The sequence below is a fragment of the Lissotriton vulgaris genome, chromosome 8 (genome assembly GCF_964263255.1).
Source record: "Lissotriton vulgaris chromosome 8, aLisVul1.2, whole genome shotgun sequence".
NCBI classification, from domain to species: Eukaryota; Metazoa; Chordata; class Amphibia; order Caudata; family Salamandridae; genus Lissotriton; species Lissotriton vulgaris.
In genome coordinates, this window is record NC_141696.1 from 1,426,653,580 (window position 1) to 1,426,670,986 (window position 17,407).

Here is a 17,407-nt window from a genome sequence, read left to right on the forward strand (position 1 = left end):
CTATGTTTTCTCTGCACTAAATAGATAAACAACAATGTGGCCTTGAACCTAAAGAGCGGAGAGAATGTGGCTATCTGCGTATCCCAGAAAAGGAGTGCCTCTCCAAAGGCTGCTGCTTCGACTCAAGCATCCCCGAAGTGATCTGGTGCTACCACTCCAAGGCTCAAGGTAATTACTTAATGTCAATACCCTTACTCAGGTCATATGACCATTGCTTCTTAGAATTTTGTTACAACACATTGACAAATGCAGATATTGTGATGGTACCCAAGAGTATCAACCTAACTTGTCTTTCCTAAGGAAATTGTGGATCCCTACAAATTATAGATCTAGATTTTGCCAACTTCTTACATGCATGATATAGGCCTTCTCCTAAAGTGTCTGAATGGATCTTCAAAATGCTTTCAAAAAGTGGTCACCAATGCCAAATGATACTGTCTGCAGCATTCTACGGGCACGATATTGAACATGAGCCCCATTATAAAATTATGCTCAAGAGCCAGGGACATCAGTTCCTGCCTGTTTGCACCCTCATTGACACAGGATTTAATGCTGACAGTTTTAGCCTGTTCTTCATGTTTGTCAAGGTATTCTACTTTGTTCAGGATGTATTACTCAGGATTATCAAGTTCTAGACCTTATGAATCATGCCCTAAATCAATGTCTAACCTGACGTACCTAAGAGATTGCATGCATTTTTTTATGGAGATCACATAAATCACTCTTCCTTTCACAAAAAGCTCATGAGAAAGAAGGAACACTCATTGTTGTCTTCAAAACTGATTCTGCAAATGAGTTTATCTCTACCTGGCTCTCAGCTCAGCAACCTGATTTCCAGAGTTATATGTTAGCAATATTTGCCACTGAATTCTCTGCTACACCTAGCGGCATATTGCAAAATGATGAGACTGCCACCTGTAGAATGTGGTGTTGTGCCCTGAACCCCTATATCTCACATATATTAACATGGCTCAGGCCAAATGCGGGGGGGGGGGCTTACAAGGTCCAGAGACTGACCCAAACAAAGCCCCATTTTGACCCAAGGACTCAATTACTTTTTCAGAGCTGTCATGGTTGTGGGTGACATTCTTTCCAGCTTTTCCTCTTCATCAAAAACGTGTAGCCCAACAGTGTAGCCATTAACAAAGGCAATCTAAGCACTGACTCTAACAGTTCCAGTGTTTAAGATGACTAAATAATTGCTGTGTCTAGACTTGCCTTTAAGATTTCAAGCATGATATGTTTGTTAGCCAGATATACTCACACATTAGGGGGAAATCATAGTCTTTATTACCATGAATCTTCCTAAACCATACAAGAAAAGTCTCAATGAGTTAATGCAGGATGTAATGGCTCTGTCAGAGCAGGGCATGAAGACTAATCTGAATGTGGTTGGTTCTAGAGCAAGGTTATTGGACTTTTTTCTGGTTCTGCAAAGGCATGTGTGGATGAGGACTACCTGGCCCCTGTCTAATGGACATGACTGAGATTTAGGCGATGAAGTAATGGGTTATCCGGTTCTCATTTGGGTAAGCCAAGAACTAACCAGTCCATTAGGAGACAGAATGGAATGTACTACATACTCTGCTCACTACATCCTCTGTGGATGTACAAACTACTTTATGTTTTCTGCTAACATCATCATTTGTTCAGGGAGCTCTTCAGAAGTTCTGGGTCCACATTACTAATTTCATTCTGATAGCCCTGGCTTGGGTCAAGAGACAGTGGTGCTCTGACCTGCTACAAACCAGTTCTGAAACCCCTCACCTCCTTCCAGCAATAGAGATTCTATTGTCCCAGAGAATAATTGCTGTACTCAGACCTTCAGTTGTCAAGTCTTATTTCCTGGAAATTGCAGCTCTCTCATCATATGAACTTCCTTTATAGGTAATGGATATTTGTTGGCAGCTAGAAACCCTTCTATGAGAGTGGATGACTCTAGCAGATAGTCATTTTTTAATCTATGAAGTATTCTCAGTCCTTAGATCGGATTCTGCCAGAACTTTAGATCTTCCACTCATAGAGGGTCTAAATATCAATGCCAATTAATCATACTTAGATGCAAACTCTATTTGCATTCTTTATCCTTATCAAGCTTCTTTCCTCAGCAAACTTTTATGACTTTTTAATTAGCTATGAAGACAATTCATTGGAAAGGGGCATTAAAAAGCAATCTATCTATATTTGGTCTTCCCTTATGATTAATCACTTAAATGTATGCTAGCAAAATGCCTCTGAAACATTTCAGAGTGTGCTATGTTAGTACACTCTAAAATAGCACCGACTTCGTCAAGAGCTATGACATTACAGAAGATATGTGAGGCAGCTTCTTTGTCCCATTGAGCATTCTGCAACCAAACAATATTGGTTTGATTTGACTTAGGGAGAGGAGGAAACTTCGAAGGACTGTACTCCAACTCTCTCCATGTTATTGCAGTTTTTATATCCTCAACTCTCATGTGTGGATGTTCCTTAGGAGAGTGATTTATCTTCGAAAATGTTCTTTCTGATAGATGTTTCATCTCTGTCTACCACTACCTGCACTCGCACTACTGCCTATTTGGGCTAGCTTTCAATCTCATTTATAGCTATATTTCCATCGTTGCCATCTCAGCTTCAATGTGAGCATGACAATTGGATGGAGCTGATGTCACTGGTGTCTGTGCATTCTAGTTTAATGGCATTGAACTCACTTTGTTTGTGATGCTGAATTCGATGTAATTTGGCTACAACTGGAGCCAGCACAGCCATTGAAAATATGTGTCTGGTCCAGTCTGGTTGCAGACATTAGGTTCAAGTAAGCAATGTCCTGGCTCTGAATCATCCATGAGAAAAATTGTTGTAGAAGATAAGTTCAGTATCTATGTTGATGGTGGAATGTTAGAGTTTGGTGAATCATTTAGCCCCATAACCATTCTCCTAATGATTCTGACACATGCTATGTTTTCTCTGCACTAAATAGATAAACAACAATGTGGCCTTACACCTAAAGAGCGGACAGAATGTGGCTATCTGCGTATCCCAGAAAAGGAGTGCCTCTCCAAAGGCTGCTGCTTCGACTCAAGCATCCCCGAAGTGATCTGGTGCTACCACTCCAAGGCTCATGGTAATTACTTAATGTCAATACCCTTACTCAGGTCATATGACCACTGCTTCTTAGACTTTTGTTACAAAACATAAACAAATGCAGATATTCTGAGAGTACCCAAGAGTATCAACCTACGTTGCCTTCCTTAAGGAAATTGTCGACCCCTACAAACTATACATCTATATTTTACTAACTTCTTACAAGCTTGATATGAGCCTTCTCCTAAGGTGTCTGAAAGGATCTGCAAAATGATTTCAATAGGTGGTCACCAAAGCCAAATGATACTGTCTGCAGCATTCTCCAGGCACCATATGGAACATGAGCATCATTATAACATGATGCTCAAGAGCCAGTGACATCAGTTCCTGTCTGTTTGCACCCTCATTGGCACAGGATTTAACGCTGACAGTTTTAGCCTGTTCTTCATGTTTGCCAAGGTATTCTACTGTTCAGAATGTATTCTTCAGGATTTTCAAGTTCTAGAGCTTGTGAATCATGCCCTTAATCAATGTCTAACCTGGGCTACCTGAGAGATTGCATTAATTTTTTATGGAGATAACAAACATCACTCTTCCTTTCACAAAAAGCTCACGAGAAAGAAGGAACACTCATTGTCGTCTTCAAAACTGATTACACAAATGAGTTTTTCTCCACCTGGCTCTCAGCTCAGTAAGCTGATTTCCAGAGTTATATGTAAGCAATATTCACCGCTGAATTCTCTGCTACATCTAGCGGCATAATGCAAAATTATGAGGCTCCCACCTGTAGAATGTGGTGTTGTGCCTTGACACCCTTATATCTCACAGATATTAACATGACTCGGGCCAAATGGGGGGGGGCCTAAAAGGTCCTGGGACTGACCCAAAACAAGCCCCATTTTGACCCAAGGACTCAATTACTTTTTCAGAGCTGTCATGGTTGTGGGTGACATTCTTTCCAGCTTTTCCGCTTCATCAAAAACGTTCAGTACAACAGTGTAGCATTAACAAAGGCAATCTAAGCACTGACTCTTACAGTTCCAGTGTTTAAGATGACTGAATAATTGCTGTGACTAGACTTGCCTTGAAGACTTCAAGCATGATATGTTTGTAAGCCAGATATACTCACACATTAGGGGGAAATCATAGTCTTTATTACCATGAATCTTCCTAAACCATACAAGAAAAGATTCAAGGAGTTGATGCAGGATGTAATGGCTCTGTTAGAGCAGGGCATGTAGACTAATCTGAATGTGGCTGGTTCTTTAGCTAGGTTATTGGACTTCTTTCTGGTTCTGGGAAGGCATGTATGGATGAGAACTACCTGGCCCCTGTCTAATGGACATGACTGAGAAGTAGTCTATGAAGTAGTGGGTTATTGGGTTCTCATTCGGGTAAGCCAAGGACTGACCTGTCCATTAAGAGACAGAATGGAATGCACTACATACTCTGCTCACTACATCCTCTGTGGATGTACAAACTACATTATATTTTCTGCTAACATCATCATTTGCTCAGGGAGCTCTTCAGAAGTTCTGGGTCCACATTATTAATTCCATTCTGATATCCTTGGCTTGGGTCAGGAGACTGTGGTGCCCTGACCTGCTACAAACCAGTTCTGAAACTACTCACCCCCTTCCAGCAATAGAGATTATTTTGTCCCAGAGACGAATTGCTCTAACCAGACCTTCAGTTGCCAAGGCTTATTTCCTGGAAATTGCAGCTCTCTCATCATATAAACTTCCCTTATAGGTAATGGATATTTTGTTGGCAGCTAGATACCCTTCTATGAAAGTGGATGACTCTAGGAGATAACCATTTTTTAATCTATGTATTATTCTCAGTCCTTAGATCAGATTCTTTCAGACCTTTAGATCTACGACTTATGGTTCCTTAGCAATAGAGGTTCTAAATATCAAGGCCATTAAATCATACTTCGATGCAAAATCTATCTGCATTCTTTATCCTGATCTAGCTTCTTTCCTCAGCAAACTTTTATGACCTTTTATTTAGCTATGAAGACAATACATTGGGAAGGGGCATTAGAAGCAATCTATCTACAGTTGGTCTTCCCTTATGGTTAATCACTTTATAAGCATGCTAGCAAAATGTCTCTGAAACGTTTCAGAGTGTGCTATTTTAGTACACTCTGAAACAGCACCGACTTTGTCAAGAGCAATGACATTACAGAAGAAATGTGAGGCAGCTACTTTGTCCCTTGAGTAATCTGTAACCAAACAATATTGGTTTGATTTGACTTAGAGAGAGCAGACCCCACTTCGAAGGACAGTTCTCCAATTATTTACATGTTACTGCAGTATTTATATCCACAACTCTCATGTGTGGATGTTCCTTAGGAGAGTTAGTGATTTATCTACGAAAATGTTCTTTCTGATAGATGTTTCATCTCTTTATACCACTACCTGCGCTCGCACTACCGCCTATTTCGGCTAGCTTCCAATCTCATTTATAGCTACATTTCCAGCGTTGCCATCTCAGCTTCGATGGGAACATGACAATTGGATGGAGCTGATGTCACTGGTGTCCGGGCATTCTAGTATAATGGCGTTGAACTCACTTTGTTTGTGATGCTGCTTTTGATGTCTTTTGGCTGCAACTGGAGCCAGCACAGCCATTGAAAATATGTGTCTGGTCCAGTCTGGTTGCAGACATTAGGTTCATGTAAACAATGTTTTGGATCTAAATCATCTATGAGAAATAATGTTATAGAAGTTAAGTTCAGTTTTTATGTTGATCTTGGAATGCTAGAGTTTGGTGAATCATATAGCCCCATAACCATTCTCATTGTGCATCCATATTTACTGAGTAACACAGAACGGATCACTGAAATAATATCGAGCCCATTAATATCGACTTGAAAAAATATCGATGAGAAAATATCGAGGGACAAAATATCGAGTTTCTATCTTTATACAGGTAAGTACAAAAATATCGACTCTAAAATATCGACTGTAAATAATATAGACTGTCAAAATATCGTTTTTTTTATATGTCTTTAAATTAAGTTAAAACTAATATAAAAATAAATATATTTAATATAAACTTAGTTAAAATAATTAAATAAATGTAATATTACTAAATAATTAATGTAAATGACAAAAAAAACGTATTAAATATATATATGTATATATATATAAATACATATTATTAACTAAACATATATAATATTTTTACCGTAGCATAGCAAATTGGTTAAAATTTATTGTAACAACTATAGTGAATTTGAACAGTAGAAAAACGCAGGATAGCATAGGGGTAAAAATTACTATTCCCACTCCAGTGGGTGCAACAGTAGCGAAAACATTGGATAGCGTACGGGTTAAAATTTCTATTCCCACTCCAGTGGGTGCAACAGTAGGGAAAGCGTTGGATAGCGTAGGGGTAAAAATTACTATTCCCACTCCAGTGGGTGCAACAGTAGGGAAAGCGTTGGATAGCGTAGAGGTTAAAATTACTATTCCCACTCCAGTGGGTGCAACAGTAGGGAAAGCGCTGGATAGCGTAGGGGTTAAAATGACTATTAATTAATTAACAATTAACAATTTTAATTAATTTACATAATTAATTCATTATTAATAATTAACTTCCCACCCTATCCCCCTATAAACTCACAACCCACTACAGAAAATAAATTACGAAATATTAATTATTTATCAATTAAATATTTATAATTAAATACCAATTATATTTCAATTAATTACCTATTAATAATTATTTAACAATTATTATTAATTTATATAATTAATTATTTATATTAAAATTACTTCCCACCCTATTCCCCTATAAACCCACAACCCGCTACAGAAAATAATGTACTACAAATTAATTAATAATTATTTATTATTTTTTTACCAATTATATTTTAATTATTTACCAATTAATAATTAATTACCAATTATTAATAATTTACATAATTAATTAATTATAATTAAATTACTTCCCACCCTATTCCCCTATAAACCCACAACCCGCTACAGATTTATGTTACACAATTATTAAAAATTATTAATAACTACCTTATTTTCGATTTTTTTTGTCTATATTCTATCTAGTCGATATTATGTCTCGTCTATATTTTTGATTCGATATTTTGGTTATTAATATCGATATTACTCGATATTTTTGTAGTCTATATTATTTTTTACTCGATATTTTGTCCAACGATATTTTGGAATCGATATTATGTCTGTTTACCACACAGAACAGTCTCATCTTTTATAGAATGTAGAGAGTAAAGTGTTCAGGGGCAGCAAGGGAATGCCATGCCAGAGTTTATGTGGGAAAAGTTGAGCACTTTGACAACTATTTTGAAACGAGGTTCGCCCAAAAAATTAATGGCATGATAAAAGTCGTATCAATACAGTAGACACGTTGAAAGACAGTAATGTGGATCACTGAAGTGCCAAGTTCAGGTTTGGTGGTGAATATGTATCTCCCATCCTGGAAAGGACAAGGGGCCATCAATGGAATAAATGGGAAGCACTTTGGTCTGGAAAAGGGTACCAAGATTCACAAATGTCAAAGCAGATTTTTGCCCATGGGAAAAGTAATTTTCATCTTAATTTGAAATATGAATGAGATTGCCTGATTTGACCACTACAGCATCTACACATTAGATGCCTGGGAGGCAACTGATCTTCTGTATACTTGCACTTAAAATATATGCGAAAGTAGCATTAATTTTGCCTTCAAAAAGGTTCACCCTAAGATAAGTCATACTGCCTATCAAACCATAAAAAACTCTAGACTCAGACAAGTTATTAGTCAATCAATCATTCATTCTGCATTGATATAGTGTTGCTCATCACCTGTGAGGATATCCAGGGGCTGGAAGTGCTGCTGCAGGAGTGACTCAGTTGAACAGCAAGGTCTAGAGTACTTTTCTGAATTTCAGCAGGGAGGATGAGATCCGTAGGTGAAGTAGAAGGTCATTCCAGGAATTTGCTGTGAGGTAGGAGAAGGAGCGTTTTACACTGTTGCTGTGGCGAATGAGGGTGTGTGGGCGAGGCAGAGTGATGGCGAGTACAGGTGTCTGGAGGGAAGGTGGAAATTCAGTCAGTGGTTGATGTCAACTGGTTCTTAGTGGTCAAGGGCTTTTGAGTGGGGAGCCTGTAAAGCTTCTTGAGGTTGGCGGTAATGTATGTCAGTACAACGTGATTTTTTAGATCGCGGTACTTGACAACGCGGGCATTACAACGCAAGTTGTTACAACGACTTGCGTTGGAGTGCGCAGATTTTGGAATATTATAATTTTATATTCCAACACCAGTCCACGTAACAGTAGGGAAGGTGTTGGAATATAAATTACAACATTCCTTGTCCAACAGCGCCATGCAGCGCAAGTCTTAGTAACGGCTTGCGTTGTAATGGCATCATTGTAAAGGCACTGTGGTGTAAACACCGTGTTGTAAACTATGTTTACCGGTTGGGGGTGATGTGGGTTCTTTTAGGGAGGTCAAGGATGAGTCTGGCTGCTGTGTTCTGGATACTTTTCAGTCTCTTGTGGAGGTGTGAGGTGATTCCTACGCAGAGTGCATTGCAGTAGTCCAGTTGGCTGCTGACAAGGGCTTGAGTGATGGTCCATCTGGTGTCGATGGGGAACCATTTGAAGATCTTGAGTAGCCTGTGGAGAGTGAGTAAGCAGATGGACGATACAGCGTGGATCTGTTTTTCAATGAGAGATTGATGTCTAGGATGATGCAGAGGTTGAAGTGGTGGCTGGTCGGTGTGGGTGAGGGTCCTAGTTTTGGGGGACTACAACTCCCAGGAGCGCCCGCCAGCCCGTATTACCAGCACCTGGGCCGCTCTCCCTGCTTGCCCCTCCTTGCCCCCCACCTACTTGCTTAAAAACTCTTGCCTTTGGATACAACTTGGGACGCTTTGCTGCAACTCACTGTTTTATTGCCGGGACCCCGTGCTTCTGGTTCCTTTTACTCTACTCCTCGCGGTACCCGCTTTGCGGGTCCCGCTTTGTGGGGGGTCTTCTGCCGGTCCTGAGGCCACTGGTTGTGGAGATCAGCGGAAAGTGACTGTGGGCGTAAGGTTTGCTGGCAGGGCTGCGAGTGTGCAGTGGGTCTGGGACTACAACTCCCAGGAGCACCCGCCAGCCCGTATTACCAGCACCTGGGCCGCTCTCCCTGTTTGCCCCTCCCCACCTACGTGCTTAAAAACTCTTGCCTTTGGATACAACTTGGGACGCTTTGCTGCAACTCACTGTTTTATTGCCGCGACCCTGTGCTTCTGGTTTCTTTTACTCTACTCCTCGCGGTACCCGCTTCGCGGTTCCCGCTTCGCGGGTCCCGCTTCGTGGGGGGTCTTCTGCCGGTCCTGAGGCCACTGGTTGTGGAGATCAGCGGAAAGTGACTGTGGGCGTAAGGTTTGCAGGCAGGGCTGTGAGCGTGCAGCCGGTCCGGGACTACAACTCCCAGGAGCACCCGCCAGCCCGTATTACCAGCACCAGGGCCGCTCTCCCTGCTTGCCCCTCCCCTCAGGCCTAGACCCTATTTGTGTAATCTGCCTGTCCCGCTGCGCGTGAGCGCCCCGGAGAAGCCCAGGACAAGGGCGGGGCCGTCTGCGACCGTCTGAGGCCGATTGAGGTCGGGTTGGGCCACCCCTCTGTCATCTTGGTTCTGGCTCATTGCACTTGGCAGTCATTGGGGTAAACTGTGCTTGTTTTTTCCCATTTTATCATTGTTGAAATAGTCTGCCGGAAGGGTAGCCAAGTGTATACTAACATAATGACCCTACGTTCTGGTAAGGAAAGGCAGGTCCAGGTATCAACATCAAATGGGGTGTTTACAGGTACCATTGATCAATTTTTTAAACGTACTACCTGCATCCTGGAAAAAGAAATTGCCCTTGCTGAAAAATGCTTATCTATTGACTTGGTCACTGGAAACCGCTCTTCACTAGGGAAAATTTGTGAGGCTGTTTCCCCGGTTCCCCTAACCCAAATGGTTTGTCCTGATAGTAACGTACTGGTTGCAGATACTCTATCAATAGATCAAGATTTGGAGGGGGTGCTACTGCTATTGCCTTAGATTCATCGGAAGGCAGTTCTTTATACCATACCCTAGTAAATATCGAGACTGATATATCGGCTAGCTCTAGTATTGCTCTAAGCCCAGAGCCTAAATCCCAATCCCTAACCGTTGACAATACGACCACACATATATCTAGTAAAAGGAAACGGGAAGAATCATCACAGAAGGGGGGCACAAAAAACGTTTTGAGAACAAATAATAATGCTCCTTCTACAAACACCACAGCTGGCCCGCTGTTAAACCCCCCAGCGAATACTAAATCCCCCACAAATGATGTTAAAGGTATTCTTTTGGATAAAATTGAGCTGTTGATTAAATCTCTTCTTTTGCCCCTATTTGAACGGACTAGGTTAATACCTGACAAAATGGACCTTATGGAGACACTAGTAGGAGAAAATGCGGGCACTCTGAAAAAGATACAACAATCTACTGCCCCTATAGGGGCCACATTAACGTGTACTCAGCAAAAACCATCCAATAGTGGGAGTACGGGACAATTGGCCAAATCTGTATCTTCACTCTTGAGAGCCCCCCAACAGAAGCTGGCTACAGATAAAACTAAGCACATACCTGCAAACCCCATATCTCATAAGGCAGCGTCAGTGAATAAAACACAGCCTACATCTAGAGGATCACCCAAACCTAACCATTCAACAGTTCACACTAACCAGGCTAGGAAGACAATTCCATCTAGAAAACAATGTGTGACCCTCCACCCTGAGTCACTGCCCTACACTATAATCTTAACAGGAGTGGCCCCCTTAGGGGAGGGAAAGGTGGAAACACACAGAGATTTACATAACAAAGTAAATTTCTGGTTAAATAAGAAACGACCTCATCCACCAATGTCCAAAATTGATATCCTTAATGTTAGGAGAGTGGACTGGGTGGGTTATAGCAAAAAAGATCTTGAGGGGGACTGTGTAGTAATTAGCTTCAGGGAGCCATGGGTGGTGGATTTTATCTGCAGGGAACCAAGATTCGGAAGGGTGGGTGATGTGCAAACACTGTCCCTGCTTTATTTCTACCCTAAATTTAACACATTGAGAGATTATCCCCGCCAAAAGCAATCCTATTTTAACAATAGACCTGGAGGAAGATACCCTCCAGAAGTTGCTACCTACCCTATGTTTTTGCCCCACCTTTCGAATCGATTTGCACCGTTAAGTGGGCTGGACGGAGTTGATTGACTCAACAGGGGTATAGCAAAACCTGACAATAGGGCGCCTAGACTGGTATATGGACAAATGTCCCCCTATTCCCCACACATACTGGAGGTAGATAGTAGCACTCAAAGCCAAAGAATTCCAGCAGAAGTTTTATCGGGGGATTTGGTAGGGGACGGCCCTATAGGTACAAATTTGGTAGATGGATGTGAAAGCAGCTTCCCATCACAAGAGAGAAGCGGGGGGCATGTTGTATCTATTGTAAATGAACAAGTAGTTCTTGCACACACTCTTAGGATAGTATCCTGGAATATTACGGGTCTGAAAGTGAAAATGGATGGGGCAGAATGGGGGGCCTTTATAGAGCAATATGATATCTTAATATTTCAAGAAAGTTGGTCAACAGAGGCAGTTTTTCGTCTTGGTGATTTAAATTTTTTTAAGCCTGCACATAAAGGGACAAAGGGTCGACCATCAGGTGGGCTTGTTATTTGGGTTAGACAATCGTTATGCTATAGGCCCCTTGAGTTGCCTACCCAAAATGCCGATATACAGGGGCTAAAACTTAGCAAAGCAAATCACCAGGATTTGTACATAATTAATATATATGCAAGGGGGTTACCAGGAGGGAAGAGTCCCACAGTCATTGAGGACTTAGACCTCTTAATGAATAATATTTGCAGAGACAAGTGTGTAACAGTGGCAGGGGATTTAAACTACACGTTTGAACCACTGCCCAGTTTGGATGACGGTTGTTATGGTGAGGTAGATCAGTTATGGAATATCCCCAGCCTTGCCAAGGCACCAGTCAAAAAGTTTACTGAGGCTGTTTTGCAGTGGCTTGGTTTGTGTTTAGAATGGGGATTAAGGGCAGCAAATCGGAGGTCGATGTCCGACTTGGCGGGAAACCCAACCTTTGACAATGGCTATAGTACTAGCCGCATTGATTATTTCTTGATCAAAATGGAGTTCTGGAGTCTACTAGGGGATATGGAAATAATTGGGAGACCAGAAAGTGACCATAACCCCCTGTCAATAAACCTGAAAGCTGATAGTGGCTTGCTTAGGAAAAATGCAACAAGCTGTATTACATCTGAGGCAGTCCTCACCAATGATTGCCGTAGGGTTTGCTGGGGTAGGATCCTGGATGACCCAGCCACCATCTGGAAAATATCGTTAGAAGTAACAACAGCGGCAAAAAAAGCTAAGTCGTTATTGGATGAAGTGGGGTCATTGGAGCAAATTAGCACAATCCACGAGTCTCTTTTTGTTAAACTTAAATCTTTTTTTCACAAAACCAGGAACCTTGGTGAAAACCAGTAGAAAATCTTCGGGTGCCATCTGGTACGATAAGACCTGCCGTAAGGCTCATAGCTCCCTGATTGCGGCCATTAAAACTAGGGTAACATCGGATATCCAAGTGGAAAGGGCGAAATATAAGAAGGTTTTAAAATATGCGAGGACATCATGGGATGAAAATCGCTGGCTGGAGCTTTATGAGGCCAGCAAGTCCTCCAACCAGCTTAAATTTTGGCAGGTAGTGAGGTGGGGAGGGTCATGGGACTCTCAAACCCCAGCAAACCACGTCTCTGCCGAGGACTGGGTTGAGTATTTCTCAGCCCAGTTCTGTGGCATGGTAACAGGTAGAAACAACGTAGTGGAGTGTCTGCTTCCCACTCCTGAAGCTATTAGTGGGTCCCTAGTTTTTAAAGAAATTGAGGCAGTGAATGCATTAAGGTTGGTCCAAGCTGGTAAAGCGCCAGGTATGGACTGCGTCCCTGCGGATCTCTTTAAGCACGATCTGGATAGTTGGGTTCCTTATATAACTACCTTGGCTAATGCCATTGCAAAAGGTGCAAGGGTACCTGATTCCTGGAAAGGGGCCAAAATCCTTCCCGTACATAAAAAAGGTGATAAGACTCTTGCGGGGAATTACCGCCCAATAAGCCTTATAGATGCCCTGCAGAAGGTTATTGCTAGAATGCTGTTGGGTAGAATACAAATCTGGATGAGCGAAGAAAATATCCTGTCCCCGCTGTAAGCTGGCTTCAGGGCAAGTACAAGCACTGTCAACCAAGTACTCAGATTTATCCTGATATATTGGAAGACAGTGCATTTAGGTGAAGGCACTATATACGCAGCGTTCGTGGACCTCAAATCCGCGTTCGATCTGGTCCCTAGAAAGAAGATGTGGATGGCCTTAAGGAGAATGGGAATGCCGCCCGAACTGCTTGAGTTAACTATCAGGTTTCATGACCAAAATTTTGCTAGAGTTAGATGGGGTAGTCAGGGTCAGGTGACGGAGCCTTTCTCAGTGTCTTGAGGTGTAAGACAAGGGTGTGTCTTGGCACCAACTTTGTTCCTACTTTTTATAAACCAAGTAGTGCAGTTCCTCTCATCTACCCCGACCGATGCGCCAGTTTTGGGTGGGACAAGGTTCCCCCTTTTAATCTTTGCCGATGATACCCTGATTTTGGCAAAAACACAGGTGGGACTCCAGACTGCAATAAATAAATTTGTGGAGTTTTTCAAAAGAAATGACCTTGAAATTAATGTATCAAAAACCAAATTTATGGTCCTGACTAAGAACAAACCATTAAGGGGTCAAGTAACAATGAATGGTACTATCTTGGAGCAAGTAGGGGTGATGACCTACCTAGGTGCGGGTATAGACTATAGGTTGCGCTGGAAGGAGCAGATCGAGGCACTCTGTTTAAAATGTGCCCGCTTGTCGGGATGCCTAATTAAAGGACAGCATTGCTCCCAAACTAAGAGAGTACTCCCAGCACTAAAAATCTACAATGCAAAAATTAGCTCAGCCATCCTTTATGGCTCAGATCTATGGGGTAGTGTAGACCTAGCCCATTAGACAAAATTCAAAATAACTTTTTCCGTAGCCTAGTAGGACTTCTACACCTTACGTTAGATATGGGCTGTCACTCCATTAAAAATCAGGCTCAATATAGGATGGTAGCATTATGGAGACGTATTTGGTCCACTCCAGAATTATCTATGTTTGCTAACGAGATTCTGGATGTCAGAACGATTTTAGGGTCAGGTAATCTGTCTTGGTTCAAAACTGTGAAGGCCACACTCTTCAAAATGGGTCTTCATTTGCAGTGGTCAGATCCGGGAAATCAGGTATTCCCGTCGAAAAAGGAATTTAAACTATTGTTTTGGACTACTGTAAAAGAAGATCTGGTATTGCTCTCACAGACCCCCAACCTGACAGGCCTTTTTCTGCTCTACAAAGTGGTTCCCCACACTGAGACCTATTGAGATAATATCACCAAAAGTGCAGACAGGAAACTCTACCATCAATTTAGAGTTGGCACACTACCAGTAAGGGTGTTTACACATAAATGGCGCAACCACTCGTCTATGTACTGCCCCTGGTGCAGTGAGCAAAAGGAAACCGTTGGCCATCTTCTCTTTGCATGTCCAGCTTACTGCGCACCACGTCGGAAATGGCTTAAACCCATCTGCAGAAGGATTAATATACGGGTGTGTGAGAAAGCTTTGGTAGTGTTAAGATCTAATACTGCAGAGTGGATGTCCATAGGTATGGCGAAATTCCTCGGATGGGCTTGGATCATCAGAGCCAGACTCCTACTAGGTGAAAAATGAAATAAGTGTAGGAACACACCATATTATATTATTGTGGTTCTTTGATTGAATTGTACATTTTTATTGATTCTTAAAACGTCTTTTTGATACCATTTAATTTAATTTTTAATTGAATTTCTAGTGAATACTGATACTGAAAGAATGGATTGTATTTTAAAGAATTGTACCTTTAATACTGTAATTTTTATTTGTTGTCTTTTATGAAGAAATTTTCGAAATAAAGACGTTAAAACGCCGCCTGTAGAGAAATCACCGCAGCAGGCGCCACAGCCGGATCTGCTGGCGTCTGATTCGATGACTAAATCCGGAACTGACCCGAAAATTGCTCGGCCGTTCCACGCCTCCATGTGGGAGAGCCACCAAGCCATCTCTCCTTTTACCTCCTGTGACAGAGGGACCAGCTGTTCGTAGAACAAACCCTTTCTGAGGTGATGGCCTTGAGGCGCTGTAAGGCACGATATGCAGGGGCCCCGGGAAGATTGCCTGAATGGAGAAGGACAGGAGTCCTACCACTCTGGCAATCTGTCACAGGGAGGTGTGAGACTTTGCAATCATCTGTTTCAGTACATGACGGATCTTGGCTATCTTCCGTGAGGGGAGGCTGAGGGAGGCCTGCACGGAATCCACTACGAAACCTAAGAATACCATCGTCTGTGATGGTGAAAAAACTGACTTGTCCTCATTGATGATGAACCCGAGTCCCTGCAACAAGAAAATTGTTCGATTGAGCTGGAGAACCAACTTGTTTGGGAACTGGTCCATCAGAAGGATGTCGTCCAAGTAGACTACCATTCGGATCCCCTGACACCGAAGGGCTTCCACCGCCGGGTGCAGCAGTTTGGTGAAGCACCAAGGGGCTGATGAAAGCCCGAACGGAAGGGCGGTGAATTCGAAGACTTGGTCCTTCCAGAGAAATTGAAGGAACCGATGGTGGGGAGGATGAATGGGTACAACTAGGTATGCATCTTTGAGGTCCAGCCGGACCATCCAGTCGCTCGGAAGCAAAACGTCCCGGAGCAGATGGATTCCTTCCATCTTGAAATGATGATACACCAACCACCCGTTGAAATCTCTGAAGTTCATTACAGGTCTCTGTCCTCTGTCTGTCTTTTCCACCAGGAAGACGTTGCTGAGGAACCCATAGGGGTGCCTCGTTGTCCGGCAGATGGCCCCTTTGCGTAATAACGCCGAGACCTCCTCGTCTATTAAACTTGCATCCGCCTGCGAAAAACGATAGGGTTTGGCGCCCTTAGCTGACAGGCCTGATCGTAAAACTCTATGCGGAAACCCCGCACTGTCTGCAGAACCCATGCGTCTAATGTAATCGCTGCCCAAGCGTCCGGAAAACCCGCCAGCCGTCCCCCAATGTGTACCTGACTCGCAGGTATCACACTTACCATGTGAGCTGTTAGCACCAGCGTCGTTCTGGAAACCGCCGCCGCTCCCCCTGAAGTGCTGGCCTCTCGTCGGATAAAAGTTGGTGTAGTTTGCCGACGTGTTGTACTGGCCTCTGCCGGAGCCTTGCCCTTTGTTGGGTAAACTTTGACCGCCACGCCGGGTCGTGTGGCCCCTACCTCGACCGGCTCTTCGGGAAAAACGTTGTTGGAACACCCTCTTTATGCTGGACTGGGCCTTGTCTAGGGAGGTAAACGTATTGACGAACTTGCCCAGCTCCTTGATGAATGGATCTCCAAACAAGCCGCCCTGCGCTACCGCACCCGCCTCCGAAGAGGGTAAGTCTCCTAACTTGGGATCTAACTTAATCAGTAGAGACCTGCGGCGTTCTGTCGAGAGGGCGCAGTTGGCGTTCCCCAAGAATATGACCACCCTCTTTGCCCAACTCGATAGCACGTCTGGGGATATGGGGGTGCCAGAAACTTTGGCCTCCTCAGCCATATCCAGGATCTTTGTTATGGGGCCTATGGCGTCCAGCAGTTTATCCTGGCAGGAACGCCAGGAACGGTCAATCCCCTTACGGGGGCCCTTGACAAATTTCGCTATGAATGTGGCCATCTTGCCATCCAATTCTGGTGTCATGGCGACTTTTCCCTCCAGGGTAGGACGCGTACATTCTCCCCTCAGGCAACTCCGTGCTTCCTTCTCCAGTGGCTTGCGGAGGCGTGCTGCCACAAACTTTGTGACCTTGTCCCCAGGAACCCAGGCCGCTGACTGCGGATGAACAATTTCGACCGGGTCCAGCATGCCTGAACTATTCTGCGGTAACTCCGCCGCGGAGCTGGATGGCCGCCTCGAGGGCACCGACTCGTCGTCGTCGTTCGTGTCCGCTGGGGAGATCCCTACCGGGGAGGGAGGAGCTGTCCCGGTCTGCCCTGAAGGTCCCGGAGTCGGGGTCGACGCAGGGGTAGGGTTGGTTGCCTTTGCCAAAAAAACATCCCGCAGGAACTCAAAGGCACCCCTGTCTACAACCAGCGGGCCCCCAGAAGCCACGTCCCTACAAGCTTTCTTAGGCGCAGGAGGTACCTC

General features: G+C 43.5%; 1 protein-coding gene across 2 annotated transcripts in view; it reads left to right on the plus strand.

Moving 5' to 3' along the window:
* Positions 1–17,407, plus strand: part of LOC147698867 (uncharacterized) — an 81,284-nt gene that overhangs the window by 52,660 nt on the left and 11,217 nt on the right. The window contains exons 6-7 of one of the 2 annotated variants that reach the window (XM_086935481.1): positions 25–168; positions 2,963–3,106. In XM_086935481.1, coding sequence (XP_086791607.1) covers positions 25–168; positions 2,963–3,106 — 288 coding nt within the window. The remainder of the gene's footprint in view (positions 1–24; positions 169–2,962; positions 3,107–17,407) is intronic. The other variant, XM_086935482.1, reaches the window with a different exon arrangement.